Source organism: Crocuta crocuta, unplaced genomic scaffold (assembly GCF_008692635.1).
Source record: "Crocuta crocuta isolate KB4526 unplaced genomic scaffold, BGI_CrCroc_1.0 scaffold274, whole genome shotgun sequence".
In the NCBI taxonomy this organism is placed as follows: Eukaryota; Metazoa; Chordata; class Mammalia; order Carnivora; family Hyaenidae; genus Crocuta; species Crocuta crocuta.
Window position 1 is genome coordinate 4,030,535 of NW_027530222.1, and position 27,106 is coordinate 4,057,640.

Below are 27,106 nucleotides of genomic sequence, written 5' to 3' on the forward strand. Positions count from 1 at the left end.
AAATATATATATATTTCAAAGCTTACAATTTATGAACATTGCAACTAATATTTTAGTATTTAGAAACTACAAGTGGCCTAAAATCAGGCATTACCTTCTTTGGTTAAGATTCGGTGAATATTGGAAGACCTAAAAAAGTTAATTATCATAACAACTACATCTTTACTGCACTCTAGCAGATGTCTTTTGTGGCTTTAATTTGTTCTTAGGTACTTTGCATTCTCCTTTTCATTTCAATCTAGATATTATAACATTTTATGCTGATTTGAGTTAGAACAAATTTATTATGAGATAACTGCTTTCAGTTAAATTAGCTTCATGGTCTTGTGTACTGCCGAGAAGTTAGGGTGATCTAGAGAGGAACGTGTAGGGATTCTTGTCTGTCTGTGTTTGACTTGTGACTTCAGTTTACTGGGTGCTTAATTTCTTTGACTTAAGCCTTATCATAACATCTGCTTCTAAAGGTTGTAAAGTTTAAATAAGATAATATAGGAAATGTGCCTCATCCAGTGAGTAGTATACATTGGATGTTGAAATGAAGTTGTTCACCACCCTACCCTACACGGCTGTGTATCCTAAATTAATATTTGTTTCCTCTTTGTCCCACAGGGATCTTGAGGGGAAAGGGGAAAGAAAACCAGTGAACAGTTTTGCTTTTCTTGAAACTATATATATCTGGGATAGTATTTCTAGATGATGGATTCTTAGAGATGTGTTGACATGCTAGAATATTGTCCAAGAAAAGTTATAAATGAATAGTAACATCATAAGTTAGCTGTTAAAACAAGGAATACATTAACTATAGCTGCCTTTAACGTCTTGTAGCCTAGGAAATCAGACTTTTTAGTCCACACCACCCAGGTTTAGAGGGCTGACTACCATTGAGCAGGATGAAGAGTTGCTCTGTTGCATAAGATTCATAAAGCTTGTCCCAATCAGAATTTAACTTGGAATTCTTTAGCTGGTCCTACTTAAAATGTACAGTCTGCTTTCATAGGAGGAAAGAATCTCATTGTCCTAGGTAAAGGCTCTTCTGAGAAAATTAGTGCTTACACGAGAAGTGGGGGATGGATGAGAGTGGTTCCTAGTAAATCAGTGATTTGTTTATCTTCTGTTTGGATGTAGAAAGAAGAAAAAAGGAAATTCGCAGCTACTGGGTATGAGGGCTATTTTGCTTAGTACAGGAGTATTTTCATTTAGTCCTTACAGTGATGTTAACCTCCTGTACAGAGGAGAAAAGTGGCATTCAGGTTGATAACCTTCATCAGGTCATAATGGCAACAAGCAACAAAAGTGGGAATTTATCAAGAGTTTCTGCAGTCTATGTGTGTAAGAGGGGTGGTGGTTCTGTTTTTTTCATACTGTCTTATGTCTAAAATAGAAAAATAATGTTAGACATTTACATCTAAATGTAAAACCTGGGTGTTTAAAAAAATTTTTCTTAAGTTTCTTCATTTATTTTGAGAGACAGGGGGAGAGAGAGAGAGAGAGATACATGGGGCTCAAACCCACAAACTATGAGATTATGACCTGAGCTGAAGGGATGCTTATCTGACTGAGCCACCCAGGTACTCCTAAAGCCTAGGTTTTAAATAGGACCAGCTACTGTTTTTAAGATAACTTGAGATTTGAACCCAGATTAATTTGGTTCCAAAGTTTATGCTGGGCATACAAAGATCAGTAGAACACCATCCAGCTTGTTGACCTTGCTGACTCTTGGGAAAGTGACGTGTAAGCTCATGTAGTACTCTGTTAAAAGGTAGATGGAGGACCGCTGGGTGGCTTAGTCGGTTAAGTGTCCGACTTCGGCTCAGGTCGTCTTCTCACAGTTCTTGGCTTCCAGCCCCGCATCAGGCTCTGCGCTGACAGTGTAGAGCTTGCTTTGGATTGTATGTCTGCCTCTGTCTCTGCTCCTGACCGGCTTGTACAAGCACACGCTCTCTCAAAAATAAAAAAGGGTAGTAGATGGGATTCAGACCACAGAGTGACGTCGTCTTGGGGGAGGTCTTCAGAGGAGGTGGCCTTTGAGTCAGATTGTGAAGAGTGAGACTGCAAAGCTTGCACAGAGGCATGCATAGGGACTGAGAGAGTGTGGTACTGTGGAGTCAAGACCAGGTTTTCAGTTTAGTATTCTCTATAGTGTGTCAATTGTTTAAAATGATTATTAATATTAAATAATATTTTAAAGCGGAGGTGAATGGAAGGATAGAATAATAATTTTTAATTAGATTTAGTTATTATTTTTAGTAACAATACTTTTAAAAGAGTCTTCTGAAAGAGATTATAAGGGAGCTTGGCCTGAGTAACATTATTTAAAAAAATTTTTTTTTAATGTTTTATTTCTAAGAGAGAGAGAGAGCATGAGCAGGAGAGGCTCAGAGAGAGAGGGAGACACAGAATCTGAAACAGGCTCCAGGCTCTGAACTGGCTGTCAGCACAGAGCCCGATGCGGGGCTCAAACCTTCCAGCTGTGAGATCATGACCTGAGCCATTTGGACACTTAACCAACAGAGCCACCCAGGCGCCCCCTGAGTAACATTATTAACTAGTTAACATATTTATTCCATAGTTAAGAAACATCTTTTAGTTTAAGTCTATCTTCCCTTAAAAGCTGCCTATTCAACCATTATATAAAACTTACAGTTCTAAAGAGACTTCTAGATCATTTACCTTGAATATTTTAGATAGTTAGCTGTAGTGAAAGGTAATATTGTTTAGATAGGCAGGAATGCTATTCAAATGATTTTGACATAAAGGCGGTTTTTAGCAATTGTTCCTTATTACATGGCAGTGTACATTCATCATAGAAAATTAAAGAAACATGATGAAAACAAAAATTACTTCTAATCAATAAGGAGAGAGAAGCTTTTTTTGGGGGGTTATACCATTCCAGTCACTAAACAAGGTTTTAATATTCATTCAAGAATTGTTTTTCATTCAAAGAATCGTTTTTCATCTTCACGTATTTTAGTGACTGAATTTACCATGGCACGGTTGAGAGTTCGGTCAATTTAGTATTACAGTACCTTCTGATTTTTATTTAATACGTAAGATAGTTGTTTTAACTGATGAAGATTTTAGCCTGTGTGATTAAATACTAACAAAGGACGTAATTTAGGTAGCTATTACTCTTCTTACTATCATTTCGACATTGCTCAGAATGCTGAAGCAAAAGGAAACCTTAAAAAGTATCATGTTTGCCTTCTCATTTTATAAATGAGGAAACTTTTTGTAAAATAATTTTTCCATATGGACTTTTTTTTTTTTAAATGTTTATTTATTTGTTTTGAGAGAGAGACAGAGAGCGTGAGCAGAAGAGAGACAGAGATACAAACAGTCTGAAGCAAGCTCTGGGCTCTGAGCTATCAGCACAGAGCCCGATATAGGGCTGGAACCCACAACCTGCGAGATCGTGACCTGAGCCAAAGTTGGATGCTTAACCAACTGAGCCACCCAGGCGCCCTGGAAACTGTTTACTTCCAAACTTTTGTTTCCAGTGACTTCTTAGTTTAGATTTTTGTTTTGCTTGATTGCAGTCCTTTTTCTTCCTGTTCAGGATCTGTTTGTCCACCTCTCAGCCAATGGTACAAAGAAAAAGGAGACCGAAGAGAGGAGATAGCATATGCCAGAGAAGTAGAAGGAGCCGGTGTAGGTCTGTGTGTAATCATATAAAAAGCCTGAAAGGAAGGAATGATCTCTGTTAGTGAAGCAAACCTTTCAGTTAGTAATTCTTAGCCAGTATTGTTTGTTGAGGGAAGGAGACGCCTGTACTTGTATGTATCATGACCCATCAGAAGGTCAGGCTGCTTGCCTGGTCTCATTTTCTGTTTATGAAGTTAAATCTGTTCACCTGAGTTAGTGCCCTGACCCTGTGGGAAGAAAGCCATTGTGGAGCCAGAACTTATCTTGTCTTTTAGTGGAAATTGGGGAAAATTAGGGATGCCTACAATTTGATTTTATGATGAATCTTACTAGAAGGTGACTGTTCTTACAAAGAAAATTATTGTGAATCACTACTGTTTCCCAAAGAAAAAAGTACGAGAATTAATTATAGTTCTTTCCTCACTGAACAAACATTTCAGTAATTACTATGTTCCCAACAGTTGTTGAAGAAGTTAATGATAATTAGCCCAAATGGACGTGGTTCGTGCTCTCAGACTGTACAGTTTAGTGGGGAGTTGGGTATTAACCACATGAGTTACACGTGCTATAAGGGCTGTGAAGGAAAGATTCAGGAGACTGTGAGAGCATGTGAAAAGGAAGTGACTACTTAGTCAAGTGGGTTAAATGATGGCTCTAAGTCCCCCTGAAATTAAAATTCTCTTTTAATCAAGAATGTGTGGATCCACAAAATCATTTGGCTGATGGCACATACCAGAACTTTTTAAATGAAACACTTTCCTTTTTTAAAATTCTTTTTATTTTAATGTTTGTTTATTTATTTTGAGAGAGAGAGAGAGAGAGCATGCATGTGCATGAGCAGGGGAGGGGCATAGAAAGGGGGAGAGAAAGAATCTCAAGCAGCTTCGCACTGCCAGTGCAGAGCCCAACGTGGGGCTCAAACTCACGAACCATGAGATCATGACCTGAGCCGAAATTGACTGAGCCACCCAGGTACCCCGAAACACTTTTCTTAAAAACTGTGTATGGTGGCAAAGAGTGTTTGTGTGTGGCCTTTAAATATTGTTGTAAAAGTCAGCCCTATGAAAAAGCAAATAATGTGTTAGTATTGTTATGACAGTGTTGACCTCCTAGCCTTCCTAAATAAGGTCTCAGGACCTCTGAGCATCCACTGCCACACTCTGAGAACTTCTTTTCTGAAATATTTTATGCATATTATATTTATAGTTGTAAATTGGCTTTTAATCCTAAAAAATAACTTAAAAAGTTAAAGCTATTATTCTGATCGTTTATTCAAAGAAACTTTTGTGCTATATGCCATGAATAAAACAGATGAAAATACCTGCTCTCATGAGGCTTACGTATTATTTTAAGTAGGCTCCATGCACAACTTGGGGCTTGAACTCACAGCCCTGAGATCGAGAGTCGGCTGCTCTACTAACTGAGCCAGCCAGACGTCCCTGATTTTCATTTTGGAACATGGTTTCTCACTGAATGTGTAGTGTATACCCTCTTCTTTCTTTGGTCTGATTTTATATGTCTTTATCTCCTGTTCTTTGTTTTTTCATTTGATTTTGATATAGATAATTTAGGTTTTTTGGTTGCTTCATTAGCTTTGTGTTTCCTGTTAACTGATACAATGAATGAATGGAATGTTTTATAGCCTATTAAACTCAGCTAACTTTAGCTTGCTTTTTCCTATTTTTCTTGTTGGATCGCTGACCTCATTTAAATGTTCCTTGGAGTTAAGCAGGAGTGGAGAGAAGTGGACAAGGACAGGTCCTTGTATTATGTTAGTTGTAATTGACCTTTAGATATCTAAGAGATAGATAGGTAGGTGACCAGCTGCTCAAATTTCTACAAAGGAGGAGGAAGTGTAGAAAGTACCAGGATCCTTTCCTATGCCTTGTCATTCTTGCTTAGCCCCATGCGTACAGCAGATTTATCACTATATACATAACCTGCAGAGTGTAAGATGGGGGTATTAGAAGTAATGCTCTGGGGTGCCTGGGGGGCTCAGGTCGTTAAGCATCCGGCTTCAGCTCAGGTCATGATCTCATGGTTCGTGGGTTCGAGCCCTGTGTTGGGCTGTGTTCTGACAGCTAGCTCAGAGCCTGGAGCCTGCTTCGGATTCTGTGTCTCCCTCTCTCTCTGACCCTCCCCTGCTCATGCTGTGTATCTCTCTCTCCTCTCTCTCTCTCAGAAATAAATAAAACATCAAAAAAATTTTAAAACAATAAAAAAAGAAGTAATGCTCTGGAAAAGACTAGTGATTTGTAGACAAGGAAGTGGATAGTGTTGCTAAAAAGTCAGGAGAGCATAGCTAAAAATAGTGAAAATGGATGGTGATGGTGGTTTTCTTTATAAGTCTCAGAAAGCTGGTAATAAGCCTTTCATTTCACATATAAAAATACATTTAAAGTCAGAATGTTGGGGTGCCTGGGTAACTCAGTTAAGTGTCCGACTCCTGATTTCTGCTCAGGTCATGATATTGTGGTTCCTGGGATTGAACCCCACATTGAACTTCGTGCTGACAGCATGGATCCTGCTTGAGATTCTCTCTCTCTGCCCCTCCTCCCCCTCTCTAAATTAATTAATTAATTAATTAATTAATTAAAAAAGATAAATAACTGTTGGTAGTTAGTTCAGAACCCATCATAGTCTGTTTTAAATGTAACACGTAAGTTGACAATTCAAAAGACTGAGTTCTTTTGTGGACAGCAAAAGCATTGTGAATGAGAGGGAAAGATGAGATGGCATAACAACCAGAATCCAGGAGGGTATGCGTCCGTCTCAGTGTACACTCCACGCCGAGTATTACTGTATGTAGCCAGCACTCTGAGGAGGGCTACCCTGGCAGCTGGTACAGACTGCCAGAGACCCAAGAAGTGCCCTGTGAGCATTTCCTCAGTGTTTCCAGTCTACCTGCCTCAGAATCACCTGAGATGCATGTTAATCGTGCAGATTCATTGGCTTTCCTTAAGCATAATTCATCATGGGTGGCACCCCTTTGATTCTTACACACAATAAAATTGTAGGCCAAATTATTTTCCTGTGATTATGGCTATAACCCTTATTTTAAGCAGGAATGTCTAACAGTGTTTCTTGGGATAATTTAAAGCAACTAAGAAGGTAGAGCTCAGCTTCCGTTAATAGTTCTGCAAACTAGTTTTTTTATAGTCAGGATGAAACTTGATATTTAATAGAGGGTTGTAAATTTATTTTTTTAGTGTCAACACTTTCAAACTATTTATCATTTTATGGATAAAGCTATACGTGTTTAAAAATGAGTTTACCATCCTGTCTAAAAAGTACCTCTGATATCTCAGAACTTGTTTGGTGAGCTGAGTTATTAATCCTCTTTATTAGGATTACTATTGTAAGTTTATTATTGGTCATCTTGTTAAAACTTGAAATACACCCAGAAGGCCCTTAATTCCCAAGTTCCTTGATGCTAGTTCAAATTAGTGGTTGAGAGTTCCATAAGTGACTCGAAGGTTTTGGAACCAGAGCTTCTGGCTGTTGGGCTGCTGCCTAGTGGCAGACTTCCAAGATGTACAGAGACAATGATCTTTTGTCATCTCTGGGCAGACTGGAGTCACTGGCGGCATCCTTGTCATTTTACTTAAGGTGTGTTATCTCTGTGTGCCATGATGGGAAACATGGGTTTGGGACATGTCTTGGGAAACATGGGTTAGCAAATTTAAACCTCACTGCCTTCTAAGACAGGAGCTCTCTAAAGGCCCCATGATAGAAGTTTGCAATAAGATTTACTGGGAATACTTAAAAGTATTTGCTCTATGCTGTGCGTTTCATTAAAATAATTATGCTCTGTGTTAGGATTTTTGAAGTTTGATTTTTTCTTTTTCTTTTTCTTTTTTGACCTTGTAAAGGAATATATTTGTGAAGGAAAGACTACCCCACCCTTCCCCTCTTTTTAGCCAGAGTAATGAGCTATTTGGAATTTATTTGTGATGTTTTTGTTGGGATTTGTCAAACTTAGGAGTACTGAATCTGAGTACTATTCTTTGGGACTTTATTGTTTGTGAGGAAAATAATCACTGAATAAATAATGATTTACATTATTTTCTTTTGCTTCTTCAGGGTATAATCTAGTTCTCTGGGTTTAGAGGACAGAGAACTTTGTTCTGTCTTCTTACTTGTCCCCACCTACCCTAACCTCCAGAGTGGGTTTACAGCAGATCAAAAAGTGGAGTCATTTTATTTGTTTTCCAAATAAGATTTCAGGCCATAGAGAAATTTTCAACTGGTGGGTTAAGATGATAAAACTGTAGAGGGCATGGTTGATAAAAGGTGGAGTAAGGAACAGGTAGATGGGGCGCCTGGGTGGCTTAGTCGGTTAAGCGTCCAACTTTGGCTCAGGCCATGATCTCGCAGTTCATGGGTTCAGCCCTGCGTCGGGCTCTGTGCTGACAGCTCAGAGCCTGGAGCCTGTTTCAGATTCTGTGTCTCCCTCTCTCTCTGCCCCTCTCCCAGTCATGCTCTGTCTCTCTCTGTCTCAATAATAAATAAAAAACATTAAAAAAAAAAAAGGAACAGGTGGGACATTTGTTTCATATTATATCTGAAATGAGGATAGGCTAGAAATAGGAAGTGACATTTCACGAGGAAATGAATTTTTATGTGTTGTTAATGGCACAGAGACAAGCTTAGATGGATGAAGTTCCATTTTAGCCATTGTCTACTCCTAGAAAATACAGGTAAAGAGTTAGTGTAAAATAACCAGTTGCTCTCCATGGTCTTTCTAATGAGGTGTGAGGTTGATAACAGCAGATCAAAAAGTGCAGTCATTCTCAAAAGAGAAATGTACTCTCCTTTAGGAGCCACTTAATGTTAACTGACTCTGGGGTCTAACCAACTTATAGCCGTTTGGCATTAGACATGACTTTCTTTGGATGTGTTGAAAAAAATCAGTGGTGAAATACTACTTAATTGAGTGAAGCTTCAGCATTTTGTTAAGGTCATTTTTATTATAACACAGCTCAGGATGTCTTCATTTAAAGGTAAGAAAACAGAGTTAACTAATTTTCACTGTAAGTTATAGTGACTTAAGCAAATTTTCAATTGATGAAGTCGAAAAAGAATATATATTCTAATAAATCTTAGTTTTAGAGGTTCTAGACTCTTGCCCTGAGTATTAAGTTCTGGAGGTATATATGACAGAGTGATTGCTATACCATGACCCTATATGTTGTGGAAGAACATTAAGAGAATAGCTTTTTGGGGCACCTGGGTGGCTTAGTCGGTTAAGCGTCCGACTTTCACTTAGGTCATGATCTCATGGTTCGTGGGTTCGAGCCCCGCGTCGGGCTCTGTGCTGACTGCCAGCTCAGAGCCTGGAGCCTGTTTCAGTCTGTGACTCCCTCTCTCTCTGACCCTCCCCTGCTCACGCTGTCTCTCTCTCTCTCTCTCTCCCCCCTAGAAATAAATAAACCATTTAAAAAAAGAGAGAGAATAGCTTTTTGTTTGTTTTTGTTTTTATTTTTTAATTTTTTTAAGATTTTATTTTTAAGTAATCTCTGCACCCAATATGGGGCTCAGACCTACAACCCTGAGATCAGAGGTCGCACGCTCTATCTGCTGAGCCAACCAGGCACCCCAAGAGAATTTTTGTCTTCTTTGTGTTCCCCATAGCAGCTAGGAGAAGGCTGTGGTAATAAAGTTGCTTGATAATTATTGAACGAATACTAAACGGTAATCAAATAATTATTTATGGTGTTTTAAGGGAGTTTTCAGATATCTGTGATTGGTTTAAATATATAAAAATACATATATTAGCATAATATAGGCATTCATCAGGTGGCAGTGGGGGGGCGTTATGTGGAAGAGAAGGGAACTGCATTCAGTTTTATTTTATAGGTGGCTAATATGGGCCCTGGTGGTTTTATTTTTAAGTGAAACTGAGCCTTTAGCATTTTTGAGCTCACAAGTCCAATGCCTTGGAGACAAGATTAGAAATTTCACATTCCTACTTCTATGTTGGAGAATATAATTATCTTTGCTCAGTGTATGATCTTTGTATTTATATTGCCTTTTGCAGGTTGATTTTTGTTAACCGGGATCTACTAGAAATACAGTAAGGTTTAAAAATACCAGTACTTTTTATTTTTCCACAGCCTTCCAAAAACTTCCATCTGCACCAGCTTGTAGTTCTGGATGCCATTTACCAGCAAATAATAGTTGGGTTTGGATGAGCAATGACAGTTGGCCCGTACTTAGGACTGTTGACCACCGAAGGTCAGGGAAAGCTAACAATCCTAATACTGTCCTAGTCTGAAGCAGATCATATTATTAAACTAACATTGAATTTGTCCCTGAGTATTAGAAAGGAATGGGAGGGGCTGTGGGGTGGAAGAAATGGTGTGTATGTGGGGAGTAATTTTTAACTTTCATCCATTTCAGTCCCTATCAGTTATTTTCATTGGAGGTGGTATGAATTTTGTAGCTACTACGTTTCTTACCATCTTCAGAGTTACTAAAGGTCTGTAAATAGTTTTCTTGCCTGTATGCTTTATTTACATTTTTTAAAAATATTTTTTTAACTCATGATTTCTGTGGGTTTCTTACGCTTTTTTTTCTTTCCTTAAATTATTAAAATATGCTCTGTAGGACCTTTTTTTTCATTTCCATGTTGGAGGGAGAAAATATTGTTCATACAGTCGATGTTAACAGTTTTTAACTAGTGTTTTGGCTAAGGGTTATTGCGGAAAGTTTTACTGTTTGCTAGATTTCTAATTTTAAAATAACTGTAATCTTTTATAGGAATTTCAACTTTTGCAATTTGATAATAACAGATATAGGTAAGTACAAAATGAGAATCTCCTACAGTTCTGAAAATCTAAGTCTGGTCGAGAATTTAATACTTTATAACCAGTAACCCTTCTGATGATTTAGTTAAAGCTGCAAACAATAATGTAACTGCCCACACTTGTTGAGACCTGAATGACTGTAAATCAGCATTTCTGTTTCTTTGGTCCTTGCTGCTGGACTCAGAAGTGAGGAACAAGTCTAACGGCTTTTGTAAAATCCTCTGTCGTTTCACAGAGGAATGACTTACAGGAATAAAGACTCAACTGAAGTTTCTCCCTTTAACAAGATGCTTAGCATAGCGTAGTCAGTGAGAGATCATGTTACAAAGAAGGAAATTTAACTGGATTTTGTATTAATTATATAATAGTCTTGTTTAAGATACTGTGAGCAACTCCCACACTTAAAATCTGTGTATAAGCTATCAGCACAGCCTTAATCAATTTCTTTGACTATTTTGTAGAACTTATAAAATTTATAATTGCCTAAATAATTTCTGAATTTGTGGGCAAAAATTCTTTCATGAGCTGTCCTTTTACTCACATATAGTGCTAGGGTATTAATGGACATTGGGTAATAAAAGGCTTGTAATTTTTTTTTTTTGACTCCTTGATAGTAAGAAATGTGTTTTACATCACCTGCATTTTATATGATGTGTGTGTGTGTGTGTGTGTGTGTGTGTGTGTACTAAAAGTTTAAAATAAAGTGATGCACAGTTTTTTAATCTGTTCTGTTGTAGTCTGTTCTTTTTCATTAAAAAAATTTTAAAGGTCATGACCAAATTGATTTCAAGACCCACACACACATCTGTAACTTTTCCCTTTCAAGTAATAATCCTCACAAAACTTGCCTTGTCTTCTCCTGTATTGAAATTTTTTTATGTTTATTTTTGAGAGAGAGAGCAAGCAGGGGTTGGGGCAGAGAGAGCGGGGGACAGAGCATCGAAAGTGGCCTCCATGCTGACAGCAGAGAGCCTGATGCAGGGCTTCAGCTCATGAACCGTGAGATCCTGAGCTGAAGTTGGATGCTTAACTGGCTGAGCCACCCAGGTGCCGCGTCATATACTGAAGTCTTTAAACATTTTAAGATGTGTACAAAAACATATAAAACATGAAATCTCTAAACATGTTAGATGCCTTTATCATTTGAGTAAGATACTCTGTGCCCTGGTATTTGTCACCTCCCTATACTTGGGACCTAATAGGCTTGGAAAGTTTTAAGGCATCACTGAGATGTCCAGTGAAGAAGAATCAAGACTGAAAAACGTGCATTGGCGAGCTGTGTTTGAGCTTCATTTTTTCCTAGTTTGCTGACCTGCGCGCTAGCCATAGAGCCACTGTGCTAGACATCTCTGGTGTTTAGTCCCTGTTACTGGTCCTGACGTCAGAGTTCTGGGCCTGACTTTAACATTCTAGCTTGCCTTCCAGATGTGAGGTACACTGACCGAGACCACATGGGCAGAGGTGTGCTCATAAATGCAAATAAGAGTTGGGTATATATTTGTATAAATTTTTCCTTTAGGTACACCTAAATTGAACCTAATGGTGTTTTTTTCTTCCATTAATAATTTTTGTTATTAATATTATTTTTTTCCTTCTGATATATGCCTATTCTAGGTCTTAACGTTTAGGTGCAAACCTAAATAATATCATTATAAAACTTTGTTTTTAAAAAAAACAAAGGCAGGATCGTATCTTTTTTTTCTATTTCACTTTAGGACTGAAGGAAGTAAAAGGAAGCTGAATTCCTATTTGTGGATGATTGGAAATGTTACAGTAATTTGTACATTTAAACATATTGAGACCCTGTAGTACGTGAAATACTAAAGTTTAAGTCTGTTCCCTAGAAATATTTCTGAGTAGTCTCTTGGTAATCTTGGATTAGATGTTCAGCAAGCAGTGGACAAAATGTCCGTTTAGGTTAAAAGTGCATATAAAATAATACTTCAGTCTTTAACCTCAATCATCAGAACTCCCCCAATTTTTCCTGTACTTGCATTTAGTATTCACCAGTGGCCCCACCACAGCCTCTCCACAGAGATGCTGGCCTGTAGGCCAAGTATCCTCCTGCCTTCGGTACAGATCAAATATGAAGGGTCTCCATCATCCCTCTTGGAAAATCCCTCTGAGAAGCCCTGGACAGCTGTATGTATGGTACATCTGAAGGGCTAAGGGGGCAGGCTTGCCGCCTTCAAGCTCCGTATTGACTCCTGCTCAGATAGAAGATGCTAGTGGTTTGTTTGTTTGTTTAGGGCATCATAGGTCTTTGAGAATCTTCTAAAACTCTGGATTGGCTCCCCAGGCAGGTAAACTTAACACACAATCTTTGCCCTAAGACTTCCAAGATAATGTCAGAAGCTGTTGAATTAATCTGTTCTTATCTGTTGAATTAATCCTCAGATCCTTCTGGATTGGTGACGGAGTGTGAGAGTTAGTATAGGAACAGCAGAGATGTCATCAGTTTTTTAACCTGATATTTGTCGTTGCATGTTACCATTTTGGGTCAGCATTTTCTTTCATTGCTATTGAAGTTTGCTCAGAATATTGCTAAGCTGTTACCTGCTATAGGTGGTCCAGAAAGGATAACCATCCCAGCAAAGAAAGCAACAAGTCCCAAGAAACCGTGTACTCTAGAAGTTCCAGACAAATCAACCTGTGGGGATGAGAATCCAGTGTTAGCCATATTGAGGGTGAAATTCTGTGGAGACCTATGGCTGCAAAGGGACAAATGCTATGAACAGTTAACTTCCAAGGTGACTTGGATGGCTTTTTGCCTGGACATTATAGAAGAGCTGAGGCAAACAGGGAAGAGTCATTGTGCTGGGCAGGCAGTGTTTTCATTGTGATCTTTGAGGCGACTCAGGTGCACCATTATTTCCTGACTCTCACAGCTCTTCTCCGTAAGGAAATGGTATTTATATTCTGAGTGGACAATGGTATTCCTGAATCCACCTGTGCCTAAGTACCAGCCATTGGTTTGTAGGAAGTCAGTTTTCCTAGGTTGACTTCAGCTTTAGAAAGTTTGGCTCTTGGATAACTATAATATCCTACAGTCCTTATGTTAATATTGATACCAGGCCAGAAGTTTCCCAGGGATTCTGTGGTTCTGAGAAGAATCCATGGGATCCCAAGAAGATCCCAGTTATTTCAGTTCCTTTTGGGTCCAGGACTTTAAGTCAGCTTGAAGTAAAAGTAGAGAGTGGTTAAACAATGTCCCTGTTAAAGTACACAGAACTTTTCTCAACAAGAAAGAAGTCACACTGGTCAGGAAGCCCCATGTTTTTCCCTTTCAATTTTTTTTTTTTTTTTTTTAACATTCATTCATTTTTGAGAGAGAGAAATAGAGAGTGGGGAAGGAGCAGAGAAAGGGAGACACAGAATCTGAAGCAGGCTCCAGGCTCTAAGCTTTCAGCACAGAGCCTGACGAACCCCCATGGTGAGATCATGACCTGAGCCGAAGTTGGACGCCTGACCGACTGGGCCATCCAGGTGCCCCCAAGAAAGTCCCATGTTTTTCTCCGGGAACTCTTGAAGATGGTGTCTTAGAAGGAGCCAATGAGATTTCTAGAGCTGAAGGAAAGCAGTAACACAGCCCTAACATTCTGGGAGACTGAGAAGCAAAGTGGAATCCTGCTGATCCTTATTTTGCTTTCTTCTTTTTTGTCCCATGTAGGTAGTTCTCCCCCAAAGGTAAGATGAGTAACTGGGCAGGATATAGCTAGCTACAGGGTTTCTGCAGCCTGGAAAAGGATTTTTTTTTTTAATTATAAAATTAATACAAAATACGTATTCTCTTTGGGGAGGTTATCATGAATCCTTTCTTTGTCTAAGTGCTTTAACAGTGTTAATGAGTGTGTCTGCTCACCAGTACAGGAAGTATCATTGCCAGGTAACCACCAGCAAAGACGGCAAAGAAGACAGTGTAGGTCATAAGTAGTGGAAATGTGGTGGCCAGAGGAGCAAGCAGGTTAGTGATGCCACAGAGGATGAGGTAAGACTTGTAGTAATGATACTTCTTGATCCAGGCCTGATCAGCAACCCATCCAGTGATTATTGGACTGACAGTCTCAGTGATGCCTGGAACAATATTGAAAGACCTTATGAAATCCTGATTCCGTTTGCCTAGCCCCTTTGAAAAGTGTAGCCACATGGGACCTCCTTTCCTAAGTAATATGGCTTCGTCCTGAGGCTAGGACCTTATGAGAAAAAAATGGTCTCGTGTCTGTTAGTGGATTCTGTCATTTATTTACCTGCTCCAAATACAGCTAATAAAATACCAGAAAGGCCCCTTCAGAGTTTTGTAGAAAACCCCTCGGGTGTTTTTTTCTGACCGCGTTTGGGAAGCTTGGACCTCCTAACGGAATCCCTGGTTACAGAGGACCATTTGCTCAGGAGGCCTTCCTCAAAGAGGTCCTGCGAGTGAGGGAGTGAGTTGTCTAAAAGACTCGTAGACCCTTTGGTCAGTGTGCTGGGGAAGTCATATGGTGGAAGACTGGAGACCATAAATAATAAAGTCTTACGTTGAAAAAAAAAATAGATGTTGGGACTCTTTATTATGAGTGTGTATGAGGGTTTGGTAATTAAGTCCTCCTCCAAAGGTTATTATGTTAATTTGGAAGTCCGTAGGAGATCTGGAAATGCGTGGTCATTTTGAACATTGGAACTATGGTGTATCTTGAATAAAATTTAAGAACCACATTTTGCATTCAGTATCATAATAGAAGATTCTTATTTTTTATTAATTACAAGCTAATGTAGCAGTTAATGATTCTGAGAGTAGCATAAGCTACAGTTGTTTTGTACTTGTAATTCTTCCTATGGTTTTAGACATAAATTGCTCTACAAAAAGGGAGTGGGACAGAAAATGCATCCTACTATTCCATTTCTGTTTTTACAGAAACTCCATATGAGGTTCTTGGGGCCCATTGCATAGCCCTAAACTGATCTAAATTGATGACTACCAGACATTTTAGTGAAAAAAAAAGCAGTTCAGCTTTGTATCTTTTTTCTTGTGTACACAAGCTTTAGTCAACCAAAGTGAGGTATTTTTGCAATTGGAAATGGGGTACGGTCAGTTTTGTAAGGACTTGGGAAGCAGTCTTTTCAAGAAATTCGCAGGAGAAACGTTAATATTGAGCTACTTAGAACTTCCAGATATTTAGAACAGTACAGTTCCATGTCATCCCTTTAAATTTTCTTTTTTTTTTATTATTAAAAAAATTTTTTAATGTTTTATTTATTTTTGAGAGAGATAGAGACAGCATGAGCAGGGGAGACTCAGAGAGAGAGGGAGACATAGAATCCAAAGACAGGCTCCAGGCTCTGAGCTGGCAGCACAGAGCCTGACATGGGGCTCGAACTCACAAACTGTGAGATCATGACCTGAGCCTAAGTCGGACGCTTAACCGACTGAACCACCCAAGCACCCCATCCCTTTTATTTTTCTTAGGCTCCCTGTTTTGTCCTTTGAGAGGACCCATATTTCTTCAATAAAGCATTTTGTTTCCTTACGTTTTTATAAATACACAGCTAAAATGATTGTTTGGGGTTTTTTAATGTTTATTTTTGAGAGAGACAGAGTGTGAGTGCGGGTCAGGCAGAGAGAGAGAGGAGACAGAGAACCTGAAACAGGTTTTAGGCTCTGAGCTGTCAGCACAGAGCTCAAAACGGGACTCAAACTGAGATCATGACCTGAGCTCCCAGGTTGGTCACTTAACCGACTGAGCTACCCAGGCGCCCCAATTGTTTTCATTTTTAACTTAACATTCACATTTATTTAAAATTGTTTTAGGGGCACCTGGGTGGCTCAGTCGACTTTGGCTCAGGTCATGATCTCATGGTTTGTGGGTTCGAGTCCTGCGTCGGGCTCTGTGCTGACAACTCAGCCTGGAGCCTGCTGCCAATTTTGTGTCTCCCTTTCTCTCTGACCCTCCCCTGCTCACGCTGCCTCTCTCTCTCTCTCTCTCTCTCAGAAATAAACATTTAAAAAATTGTTTTAAAGTTTATTTATTTTGAGCGACACAGAGAGCATGAGTGGGAGGGGGAGAATCCCCAGCAGGCTCTGCACGGCAGCGCATAGCCCAGTGTGGGGCTTGAACCCATGAACCGTGAGACCATGACCGAAGCTGAAGTTGGATGCTCAACCAACTGAACCACCCAGGCACCCCTCTCGAATTTATTTTAAATATCCATTAATGTCCATTAATGAATATCCTTAACAGGCATATTTATCTGTCTTACTGTGAGTTCAAGGGAAAAAATTCTTAGCTACACATACTAACAGAACATTATTGAATGCTTATGATGGGCCAGGAACTATTCTAAATTCTACATGCATTGCTCGTTCAATCCTGATAACCTTATGAAGATAGGTACTATTTTCACTATATTACAGATGAGGAAATTGAGACGCAGAGAACACGAATAACTTGCTGACGGTTGTACAAGGTAGGAAATATAGAGCAAACACCTGGACCTAGGAAGTCTAGCTCCAGCAACGCTTTTCAACCTTTGTCCTATGCTTCCTGGTTTTCTTTGGTTTTCCTGCTTCCTGAAGTGGCTGTTGCCACTGAGCATCAGCTTTTTAAAGCCAAGTATTCAACAATTATTTAATGTGGGCGCCTGGATGGCTCAGTCAGTTAGGTGTCTGAGTTTAGGTCAGGTCATGATCTCACGGTTTGTGCGTGTGAGCCCCACATTGGGCTCTGTGCTGACAGCTCAGAGCCTGGAGCCTGCTTCTGGTTCTGTGTCTCCCTCTCTGCCCCTCCCCAGCTCACATTGTCTGTCTCTGAAAAGTAAACATTAAAAATAAATTGTAAACCCACTCAAATTTAAAAAAAAATTAATAAAGGAAAATGAACAGCCCTTGCCTGGGGGCCACTGTCTGGTGTAGAGCGTTGTGTGCAAGGTACAGTGACAGGTCTGGGGAGGGGTATGCCTGCTGTTCCCATCAGCCTCCAAAGACTTCCTTTTTCCTGGCCCTCCCACAACTCCTTTTTAAAAAATAGTCTTTCTGTAAAATTGTAAATTCTGTAAAAATTGTCTTAACTGTAAAATTAAGTTCCTTTTGAGTTTGAGGTTAAAGTAATGCTTTCTTACCAGCTACTGAAACGAGGAAGGTGGCATCCATGAGGTCAATCCCCAGTGTTCTGGCTCTGGCTACCAGGTGAAAAGTAGGGATGAAATATGCCAACTGACTGAGGAGAAAAGACCAGGTAAATATGTAGAAGAAGGGGTTTTTTAGAGGGGAAATGTCAAAGAGTTTTTGCTTACGGCTCCATGAAATGGCCTCTTTCTCATAGCGTTCTTCATCAGTTATTAGGAATGCACTGTTTCCATCAGGCTCATTGTTGAGCTCTGTGTTTTTATTTTGCGAGACTATTAAATTTGTACCAGGTTGTCCGGCCTTCTGCAGAGCGCTGTCACTGATGATGGTGGCCTCTTGTGTCTCGTTGCAGGATGGCATTTCTGTCACACACACTGCCCCTGGGTGACTTGTAGACAAGCAGCTACCTCTGTTTTTAACATCACAATTCTCCTCGCTTGCAATGTGGATGGGTCTTAAGAGCATACTGGAAGGCACCAGATTCATCATGAGTGCTCCAAAGAGTATAAGGGCACCTAAACAGGGGAGAGAGAGAGAAGTTAAAAATCGCCCCTCTCGTTTCACAGTACTGTGTTCTTAAGGCTCAGAAGGGACCCTGCCACGCCACTAAATGTATTCAGTCGTGTAATAATTCCTGAAAACGCTACTTTGTCTCCTAAATTTAACTAAAGTATCCAAATCTGTTGACTTCATTTTTAGCCCTGCACACCACTGTGTCCTTGTGAAAACAGGGCATCCTTTGAACATAGAAAACCAGAAAGCTGCACCAGGAGATGCATGGAAAGAGAGAGTGTTATTTGTGTAAGAGGAGAAAAGAATAGGTTTGGGTGGGGAGCATGGGGCGGGGGGTGAATATTTGAAATGTTAGAGAATTACAGTGTGTTTTAAGTAGGGATTCAAGATCGCCTGAAGCGGGGATATAGATTTAGGGACTGTGAATACGGAATTCTAGAATTAGATGATGAGAGTCATTCGTAAGCTGCCTTAAAAGAGGGGGCAAGCCTTTCATCTCATGACTTTTTTAATTTCCTTGAAAGAAGACAGATGCCAGTCTCACCTTGGCAGCGAGCAGTTGCTTGGTGTCAGCATGGCCTGAGCAAAGCTGCGGGCTAAGTCTCGTGCTTCCAGGGATGGAATTGGCTGTCAGTTCAGCTATCCTGCCTTAGGGATGTGCCAGCTCTTTCTGTGTACTTACTATGAGGCTACTGTGGTTTTTCACTTGGGAAAGGAAAGAGTCAACCAGAACGCTCTGCATGTAAAAATAGGCTTTTATATTCCTACGTGTGTACTTAACACACGTACATATACATCTCTTTCTCCAGTACTTTAAGGTGATTTTAATCCAAATGTTTTAGCTTAGACACAGAAAACTATGGAGTGAAATGGTGTGTGTTTGTGAAAACTTTATCATTGACTCTGTATAAAAGATTGTTAAGGAACATAATGCTCTTTTTACCCACTTTTTTGGGGGGGTCTATTGGTGAGTTGGAGGGGGAGGAATTTTTAAATGCAGATTTATTTTTCTTAAGGGAAAATGTATAAAGAGAATGCTTTCCTAGTGAAAGAAGAGGAGGAGGAGGGAATCCTCAGGTGCCCAGGGGTATCCCTTTGCCTGCGAGGTGTCTCCCCAGCTGCACAGAGGGCACTCCATCCCCGCGGACATGAACCGTTTGGTGAACTGGGAGTGGCTCTTGACAGATGGCAGAGCCTGCAAGTAGTTCAGCACCTCCTCCACCATGTGTTCTCGAAGGAAGAGGAGGAGCGCGTCTAGAAATCATGCCTGTTTCCTCCCCGGCTCAAAAATCCTTCTCTTGCACTCATCAGAGTGGGGGGGTGGGGGGGGCGGGAAGCTACACATTAAAGCTTGCAGAGTTGATAGTTTAGAAACAGAATGGCTCACCTGTCCAGTCATATAGATCTATCAGGACTTTTACAAAAGGCGCAAACAGAAATGTTAGTCCCGTCCCAGAACGGGCAATAGCTGTAGAAAAAGCCAATCGTTTTTTGAAGTATTTGGTAGTTGCCGCAGCAGCTGTTTGGTACAAGAAAGCCGCACCCAAACCTAAAAAAAAACAATAGCTTGGAGTCACATAAGTGGCTTGTTACCAGATGAGCTATTCTCCCAGACCTGAGGTAGTAGAAGGAGGCCTTTTGGGCCCATGGATGGGACCGTAAAGGGGAAGGTTCCTAGTTCCATCTTCTATAGTCTTATTTTTACAACGGACTCACCAGGTAAAAGTCCCATAGTCACACAAAGAAAGCGAATGCTGGTAGCCCAGCTGCTGATCAGATATCCACCAGTAATAAGGAGAGCCCCAAGAAGGGAGACAGTCTTCTCTCCAGTTATGTCACAAATAATGGCACCCAGGAGACCTCGGAAAAAGGGAAAAAGGAAGAACGGCAAATACGAGGTAAGTGCTTTGGCATTCCCTCTGATGCACGATTTACGTGAGCAACTGAAGGAAAAGGACTTGGGAGTATTGTGTATCCTTTAGAAAGATGTCCGTATTGGGTTTCTTAATATTTCTGTTTTGCTTTTTGGAAGAAGAGTTGTTTTAAAGAGAATTGTAAATCGGCAGGTTTGAAAATGCCTTCAAAAGCCACAAAATGAGGGGCACCTGAGTGGCCTATTCAGAAGAGCATGCGGCCCAATTTCAGGATGGTGAATTTGAGCCCTCTGTTGGGTGTAGAGATTACTTAAATTAATGAAACCTAACAACAGTAACACAAAATGAGATTGCATCTAGTGACGGGGCTAGAACAGGGTTCAGTCATTAATCTACTCTGCCATGTTTTAACCCCAGATAGAAGCAAAGGAAGAGACATTGGGTCTCTGTTTTTCTGAGTGTGCCTAGGTGATGGGCTCAGAACTTTACAGCCTGATTTCCCAGAGAGACTGGCTCACTGAACCAATGTTAAGGCACTGTGGAAAGAAACAAGGCATGGAAAATTGAGTCATGGAAGTAAATAGTTGATTTCTTCAGCTTTCTTAATCTTAATTTTTCTGATTTTACCAAATCAAGTAGAGGCTAAACACTGCAAGCCCTTAACTTTTCTCAGTTTTGCCTGTTAGGGAACCTGACTTTTCACAAGCTTCAATCTTAAATGACTGACCAGTTAGTCTTCCTTGAATTGCCCTTTGTGGTTCTTTTCCTTGCACGGCAAGCTTATTGCCAGCTTTATACCTCCAGAATAACTAATTGATGACATGATGAATCCAATCCAGCCAGTTTGTTCGGAGCTGCTTTCAAATTCTTCTTGCAAAACCACAAAGAAAATTGCAAACGTCTTGATCATCCCCATCACAAACACATTCACCTAAATCAAAGCAGACCGGAGTGTGGTATGAGTGAGCCATTACAGAGAAGGTCACGGCTGCTCATGTTTATGACCCCACCCCTAGCCCCCGCTCACCAGGACCCACCAAATTAAGGGTTCCTCATTATACATTTTATTGTGTTTTGTGGGGTGGCCATCCCCTTGGATTGTCTAATTACTTTACACAAAAGCATCTCATCTAATTTTTTTTTTTATGTTTTATTTATTTTTGAGAGGGAGAGAGAGCACAAGCAGGGGAGGGTCAGAGAGAGAGGGAGATACAGAATCCAAAGACAGGCTCCAGGCTCTGAGCTATCTGTCAGCACAGAGCCCGACGCGGGGCATGAACCCACGAATTGTGAGATCAAGACCTGAGCCGAAGTCAGGTGCTTAACCAACTGATCCACCCAGGCGCCCCGAAAGCATCTCATTTAATCCTCATTACAGGGCTATGGAATAAATGGTTTTTTGGAGAGATTAAAAGTTGCTCGAGATAGGGATGCTGGAGGTGAGATTTGAAGCCAGATAAACTGACTCCAGACCAACCGCTAGACTGTCCTATTAGAATAGCATCTGTTTGGGGCACCTGGCTGGCTCAGCTGGAAGAGCGGGTGACTCTTGATCTCGGGGTCATTTGAACCCCATATTGGATGTAGAGATTACTTAAAGAAATAAAAGCTTTAAAAAAAGATAGCATCTGTTAAAGACTGTTAATTACAGTTACCTTTGTGAGAGAAGCACATTGGTCCAAAAGATGAAGAATTGTTCCCATCAGTTCTTACATTAGCTTTGCTTTAACTGTGCTTAAACCGAATACCCTTCCTCACTTGATAAATAGGGTGACCGTATACTTTATCATCGAAATAGAAACTTGAGAGTGGAAAGGAACACTACGAATTTATGCCAGAGCAGCAAGGGTTAACAGGTCAAAGGGTCATCTTATGGTTGGTCATATGCCCCATCCTTTTCTTTTGTCTCTCCTTAACGCTTCTTGCCCACACCACCCTTCTTCCTTTCACTAGGAGGATGTTCCTTTGGGGTCAAGTTTTCTTTCTGTGGCCTATTAACATTTGTTTCTGAGAATTCTGATTAGCTTGTGGGGCAGTGAAGAGCAGGGGTGGAGGGATGGGGCTTGAAAGGGGATTGGGTGGCTTCCCCAGCCAGGGCCTTTTTTTCAGTGGCCTTGGCTTTTCAAGGCCACTTTGTCTGCTTTCAGCCTGGCCATACATCACTTAAGAACCACAGACTCTGGGTTTCCTTTCCCTAATTCCACTTAGCTCTGTCCATGTGGCAGGTATCACCCCTTGTCGCTGTGTCCTCATCTCACTTTGTGCCCACTCCGTAGACCAGTCGCTCAGGGTTTCGGTCACCACCCACATAGGATGCAGTAGTTGTGAGTACTGTTCTGCAGTCAGCCTGCATTGGCCTCAATCCTGGCTCCACTTCCAGTTAGAGCCGCGACCTTGGGCAAACTACCTCACAGAGTTAAGCTTCCCGTTTTGTAAAGGGGAGAGAAAGGAAATGTAACCTTGCTCAGAGAACTGGAGATTGAGAAAATTCAGGTACTTTATAGCTTTTAATACCCAAGCTGTTAACTGTGATTTTGTTATCTTGCATAACAGCTGTATCTAGCCCACATCAACTCATCCAAAACTAAAGTCTTCTTTCCCTTATCCCACGCCTGCTGTTTTTATTGGTATCATCCACTCACTCACCCAAGTCAGAGACCTGCCTCCTTAGTAAGGCATCTCTTTGCCTCGGCCAGTACGTGCCAAGTATTCGAGGCCTTGCCCCTCCATCCCCTTCACTCGACTCTTGTTTCAGACTACTATTATTTCTTGTGTGGACTAAGGAACTAAGAATTGGTAGTGTTCCAAGGTTGTGTTGCAAAAGTTGGGCATGGTGAGAAGGCAGTCCCTTAGTGCATTTTTCCCATTTTGATTTGGTAGTAGCCACAAAATCTTCCATATTCAGAGTAAACGATGCCAGGGACACCTGGGCTGTACCTTCACCAGTGACAAAGACATTTGATCAGGCCCTCATTCAGGCAGTTTGTAATCCTAATATTCCTCAAAGGTGCTTCCATCAGGAAATGAGGCTAGAGGGGCGCCTGGGTGGCTTAGTCGGTTAAGCGTCCGACTTTCACTTAGGTCATGATCTCGCGGTTCGTGGGTTCAGGCCCCGCGTCGGGCTCTGTGCTGACTGCCAGCTCAGAGCCTGGAGCCTGTTTCAGTCTGTGACTCCCTCTCTCTCTGACCCTCCCCTGCTCACGCTGTCTCTCTCTCTCTCCTAGAAATAAATAAAACATAAAAAAAAAAAAAAAAGGAAATGAGGCTAGAGAACAGAGCAGACCTCGGGAGGCACAGACTTCTCAGTTCGAAATGCAGAGTGGTGCGGAGAGAGGAACATCACAGTGAGGCATCATTCTGTAAAAGACCCTTCCTCTTTTTCTGTGGACATGGGTTCTGTGCTGGGGTCCACAGCGTGCGGCCCTCTCTGGTCTCTCCTTGATGTGTGGGCATAGCAGCAGTGGGTGGATAGGATTTGTCTCTGATAACTGGCTCTGCGTTTCCACTGTGTCAGGAAAGCCAAGGACACAGCCTTTGCGTGTGCATTNTGTTTCTATGTTGACTCCAATCTCAAAACTCATTTTCCCAAGGTCTGGATTTTCCCTTAATTATCTGAGCAGGGTAGAGAAGTCTATATTCTACTTCTTTATTACTTCATCCCAGGCACTTGACCAGGGTCAGGTGGGTTTCAGGCCTGGCCCAGAGTCCACCTCAGACATTGTGAATGGGCTTGCCCCCAAATAAAAGCCCCTAGAAATTCTCCCATGACTGACCCAGCCCCCTCATTTTCTTTGTATCTTTAAGAGCACCCCACACACAGTGAGAGCCCCTTCGCCAGATCACTCTGACTAGACTATTGTATTGGGAAAGGGGACTGGATCGACCACGGTGGCCCCTTTTGGATAGAGAGTATCAGGCTTTGTCGGCAATGACTGGGTAATTATTGTTGAATAACCACTTCCTTCTGCCCTGGGTCTGTCTCTGTTCTCACCCAGCGCTTCCTTCCTGGCCTGCACAGACTTCAGAGAAGAGTCTGCTAGGCTGTCTCCACTTCCTCACCACCCGCCACTGACTACCGACTCTTAGCGAGGCTACCAGAGGCTTCCTTGTCACCGACCTTTCTGGCATCTGACCTCACAGCACCTGTTCATCACTCTCCCCTCCCCAACCTTCCTGCCTTTGCTTCAGCAATGCCGCTTCTCCCACTGCTGCTCACTTTCCTCTGTGGGCTACTCTCTGCCCAGCCTCTAACCTCAATTTTCCCCAGGCTTCTGCCAAGTTACTCTTCTCCCCGTCCCTGGCCATTTTGCACCCCCTGCCCGATGGCACAAGTCGGGCCGCACATGCCGATGACTCCCAGATTTCCATGTGCAGACCCCGTGCTCCGCATGCACCTGGGCCGCCCAACACGTCAGTGGTTACGTCACAGCTCCGTCAGGCTGTCCGGGATGGAGCGATGCGGGCATCCTCACGTGCTCTTCCCTCGCGTCCTCCAGCCCAGTGAATGACACCCGTCGTCCTCCCAAGTTGGCCAGGCCTCCGGCCCAGGACTCCCGGACTCCCTCTCTCCCTGACGTTCAGTGGCCATCCAAGTCTGCTCAGTCTGTCTCCTCAGTCTTGCACGGATCTGTAGCTTGTCCATCCTCATTGCTGTTGCCTTAATTTAAGGTCTTTTTTCCCTCACCTGGGTTATTACAGCGTCATTCCAGTGGCTCTCCCTGCTTCCAGGCCGGTCCCCCACCAATCATCATCCACCCTGCAGGCAGCGCCATTTTCCTGAAAGGCACATCTCACCCCATCATTCCCCTGCTTTTCTACATTAGCTCCTCAGCTTCAAGGAGCTTCAAGATAAAAACAACAGCAACAGTGTTTTTAATATGCCCTACAAGGCCCCTGCTCATCTCTCCGATCTCTGTTCGTCACCTGGTTAATTCCTAAGTGTGTCCCTCAGTCCTCCATCCGTCTTACCCGTGTGGGGAGAAAGGTGGGAGATCTGGACACCCTCTCGGGCAATACCAGTTCTGCAAAGCCCGCGATTGGGGAGGTGGCCCAGCCACAGGGAGGGCTCTCCCACTGGGACATCCTTCATTTCCTTATTAGTAACATTTCCGGGGCGGGGGGGGGGGGGGAAGAATCAACATTCTTTGGTAATGAAGCTTATGTTTAACAAATAGTCATCTGGTTAGGAGGCCTATATTCCTTGTAACTTCTGCCTGAGGACCTGTGCCCCGACTTTCCCCTGTCACTGTCACTGAGGAGGAAGCCTGATGTTTTCCCGTCGTGCTGCTTATGGAGTTCTTAGTTCCCGCGTTGTGTCTGCAGCATTGTTAGTGGGCACCAGGACCCCACTCCCGTCTCTGTGAGCCTCCAGTAGGGCCCAGCAGGGGAGCGGGGCAGGAGGGGAGGGTACCTCTGTGAGTACATCTGAAAGGTAACTAATTTGGGAGCACTTAGAGGAACTGTGGAGTTAGCACCTCTGTCACAGGCTTGTTTGGGGCACAGCTGGAACGGGGCTCACCTGTATTCCAGAATGAGATCGTCAGTCTCACAACAACCTGAAGAGCTTCTGGGAGGATGAGGGAAAGAAGTTAATTAAAAAGTGGAGTGTCGGGGCGCCTGGCTGGCTCAGTCTGTTGAGCGGCCAGCTCCAGCTCAGCTCATGATCTCACGGTTCATGTGTTTGAGCCCCGCGTCGGGCTCTGTGCTGACAGCTCAGAGCCTAGAGCCTGCTTTGGATTCTGTGACTCCCTCCCTCTCATGCTATGTGTGTCTGTCTCTCTCAAATAAATAAACGTTTAAAAAAAATTTTTTTTAATGGAGTGCCTAGTCCAGTTGCTTACAGATGAAGGAATTAAATCAAGCTCCAGTTTCAGAATCTACATCTTCTCCTTTTCCAGACATACCAGAAGTAAACTGGGGGGCCCCTGGGGGGCTCCATTGGTTAAGTATCCGACTTGATTTCAGCCCAGGTCATACATGATCTCATGGCTCCCGTGAGATGGAGCCGTACATCGGGCTCTGTGCTGACAGCGCAGAGCCTGCTTGGGGTTCTTTCACTCTTTGCCCCTCCCCCGCATGCATTCGAACGTGCGTGCACGCATGCTCTCTCAATCAAAATACACATAAAAACAAATATACATTGGGCCTAATTCTAGCTTAAGTTATGGTTGGGGGGATGGGTTGGGAAGCAGACAGCAGGTGGAACGGAGGAAATGTCCCCATCCCCTAGGAGAGAAGGAGGCTGCTGCCACGTGTGTGCTGGGCTGCGCTGGGAACCCACCCCAGTAGCACTTTTTGGCACCTCGCAGTGCTGCTTCCAGGGTGCTTAGATGTCCGGGCAGAGCTGTGGATGGTGGCTAGGGTGTCCTGTGTGTTTCAGGTTGGTAGCAAGGAGGAGACTGAAGGGGAACACTGCAGCCTTCACTCAAGGGGACTGTTTTCAACCTTCTGGGTTCAGTGTGGGCGGCTGACTTTGACAGCTAGTGGCTGTTCCTAGCTTCGCTCTGAGCCTTTCTCCCAAGAGCTGTCTCGAAGGGGGAAAGTAAATTCTTACCAGGAAGAAATGAAATGTAATCATCCATCCCCAGCCTCCATCCAGGGGTTTGGTGTAAGGCCGGGCCTTCCCTGCCCTCTGCAGCATGACAGCTGGTCTGTGGGACAGATCCAAGATAGTTGATTCAATTGACAAGAAACTGATCTAAACCTTTCGACTTTATTTTTCTCCACGATACAAAGCCACTTATACTTTTTTTTTAACCCTCCCCTTTAAAAATTAGATGATTTCCTCATTTCTAAATTGCGTATAAAGTCCCTGATCTCAACCTCAAATGCAAGCAGGGCTTTGTACCATCTTTGGAGATCTTTCTGGAAGCCTGCTGCCTAGTTTCACCTGGCAAGTTCAGATGGATCTGACAGTTCTCTTGGGATATGTCCTTAGTTACCTACCAATCTACCTGAGTATAATATCTCTATATCCCCGTTTATTCTATAATCACAATCAAGGCAGAACAATGGGAGGGGTGAGAAAAAGCTAATGAAAGGCTGCTATTTGAGGGACATCAAAGTCACGTCTCTTCTTCCCCCACTCAGTTTATTTCAGGGAGGAATTGCAAAGGAGTTATGTGCAAAGGTTGACCTCACTGATTGGAGGCTGGCCCGCTCACAGC

At 42.2% G+C, this 27,106-nt stretch overlaps 1 protein-coding gene across 1 annotated transcript; it reads right to left on the minus strand.

Annotated features, from left to right (window-relative positions):
- Positions 1-3,552: 3,552 nt before the first annotated feature.
- On the minus strand, positions 3,553-26,580 carry SLC16A4 (solute carrier family 16 member 4). Its single transcript, XM_077765621.1, has 8 exons — positions 26,494-26,580; positions 20,739-20,871; positions 19,783-19,926; positions 19,454-19,615; positions 17,547-18,068; positions 14,314-14,525; positions 13,008-13,101; positions 3,553-3,677 (listed from the first exon to the last, which is right to left on the minus strand). Exons 1-8 carry the CDS (start codon positions 26,578-26,580, stop codon positions 3,553-3,555), a joined length of 1,479 nt encoding a protein of 492 aa, XP_077621747.1.
- Positions 26,581-27,106: the final 526 nt, after the last annotated feature.

What these genes read in the sequence shown, in the direction of transcription:
- SLC16A4 (XM_077765621.1), bottom strand. Translation starts at nt 26,580, where the DNA reads ATGCTGCAGAGGGCAGGGAAGGCCCGGCCTTACACCAAACCCCTGGAT. An exon ending in ATCAATTAGTTATTCTGGAG is followed by an intron (nt 19,927 to 20,738) that starts GTATAAAGCTGG and finishes CCTTTTTCCGAG; the next exon opens with GTCTCCTGGGTGCCATTATT. An exon ending in CAATGATACTTCCTGTACTG is followed by an intron (nt 13,102 to 14,313) that starts GTGAGCAGACAC and finishes TCATCCCCACAG; the next exon opens with GTTGATTTGTCTGGAACTTC.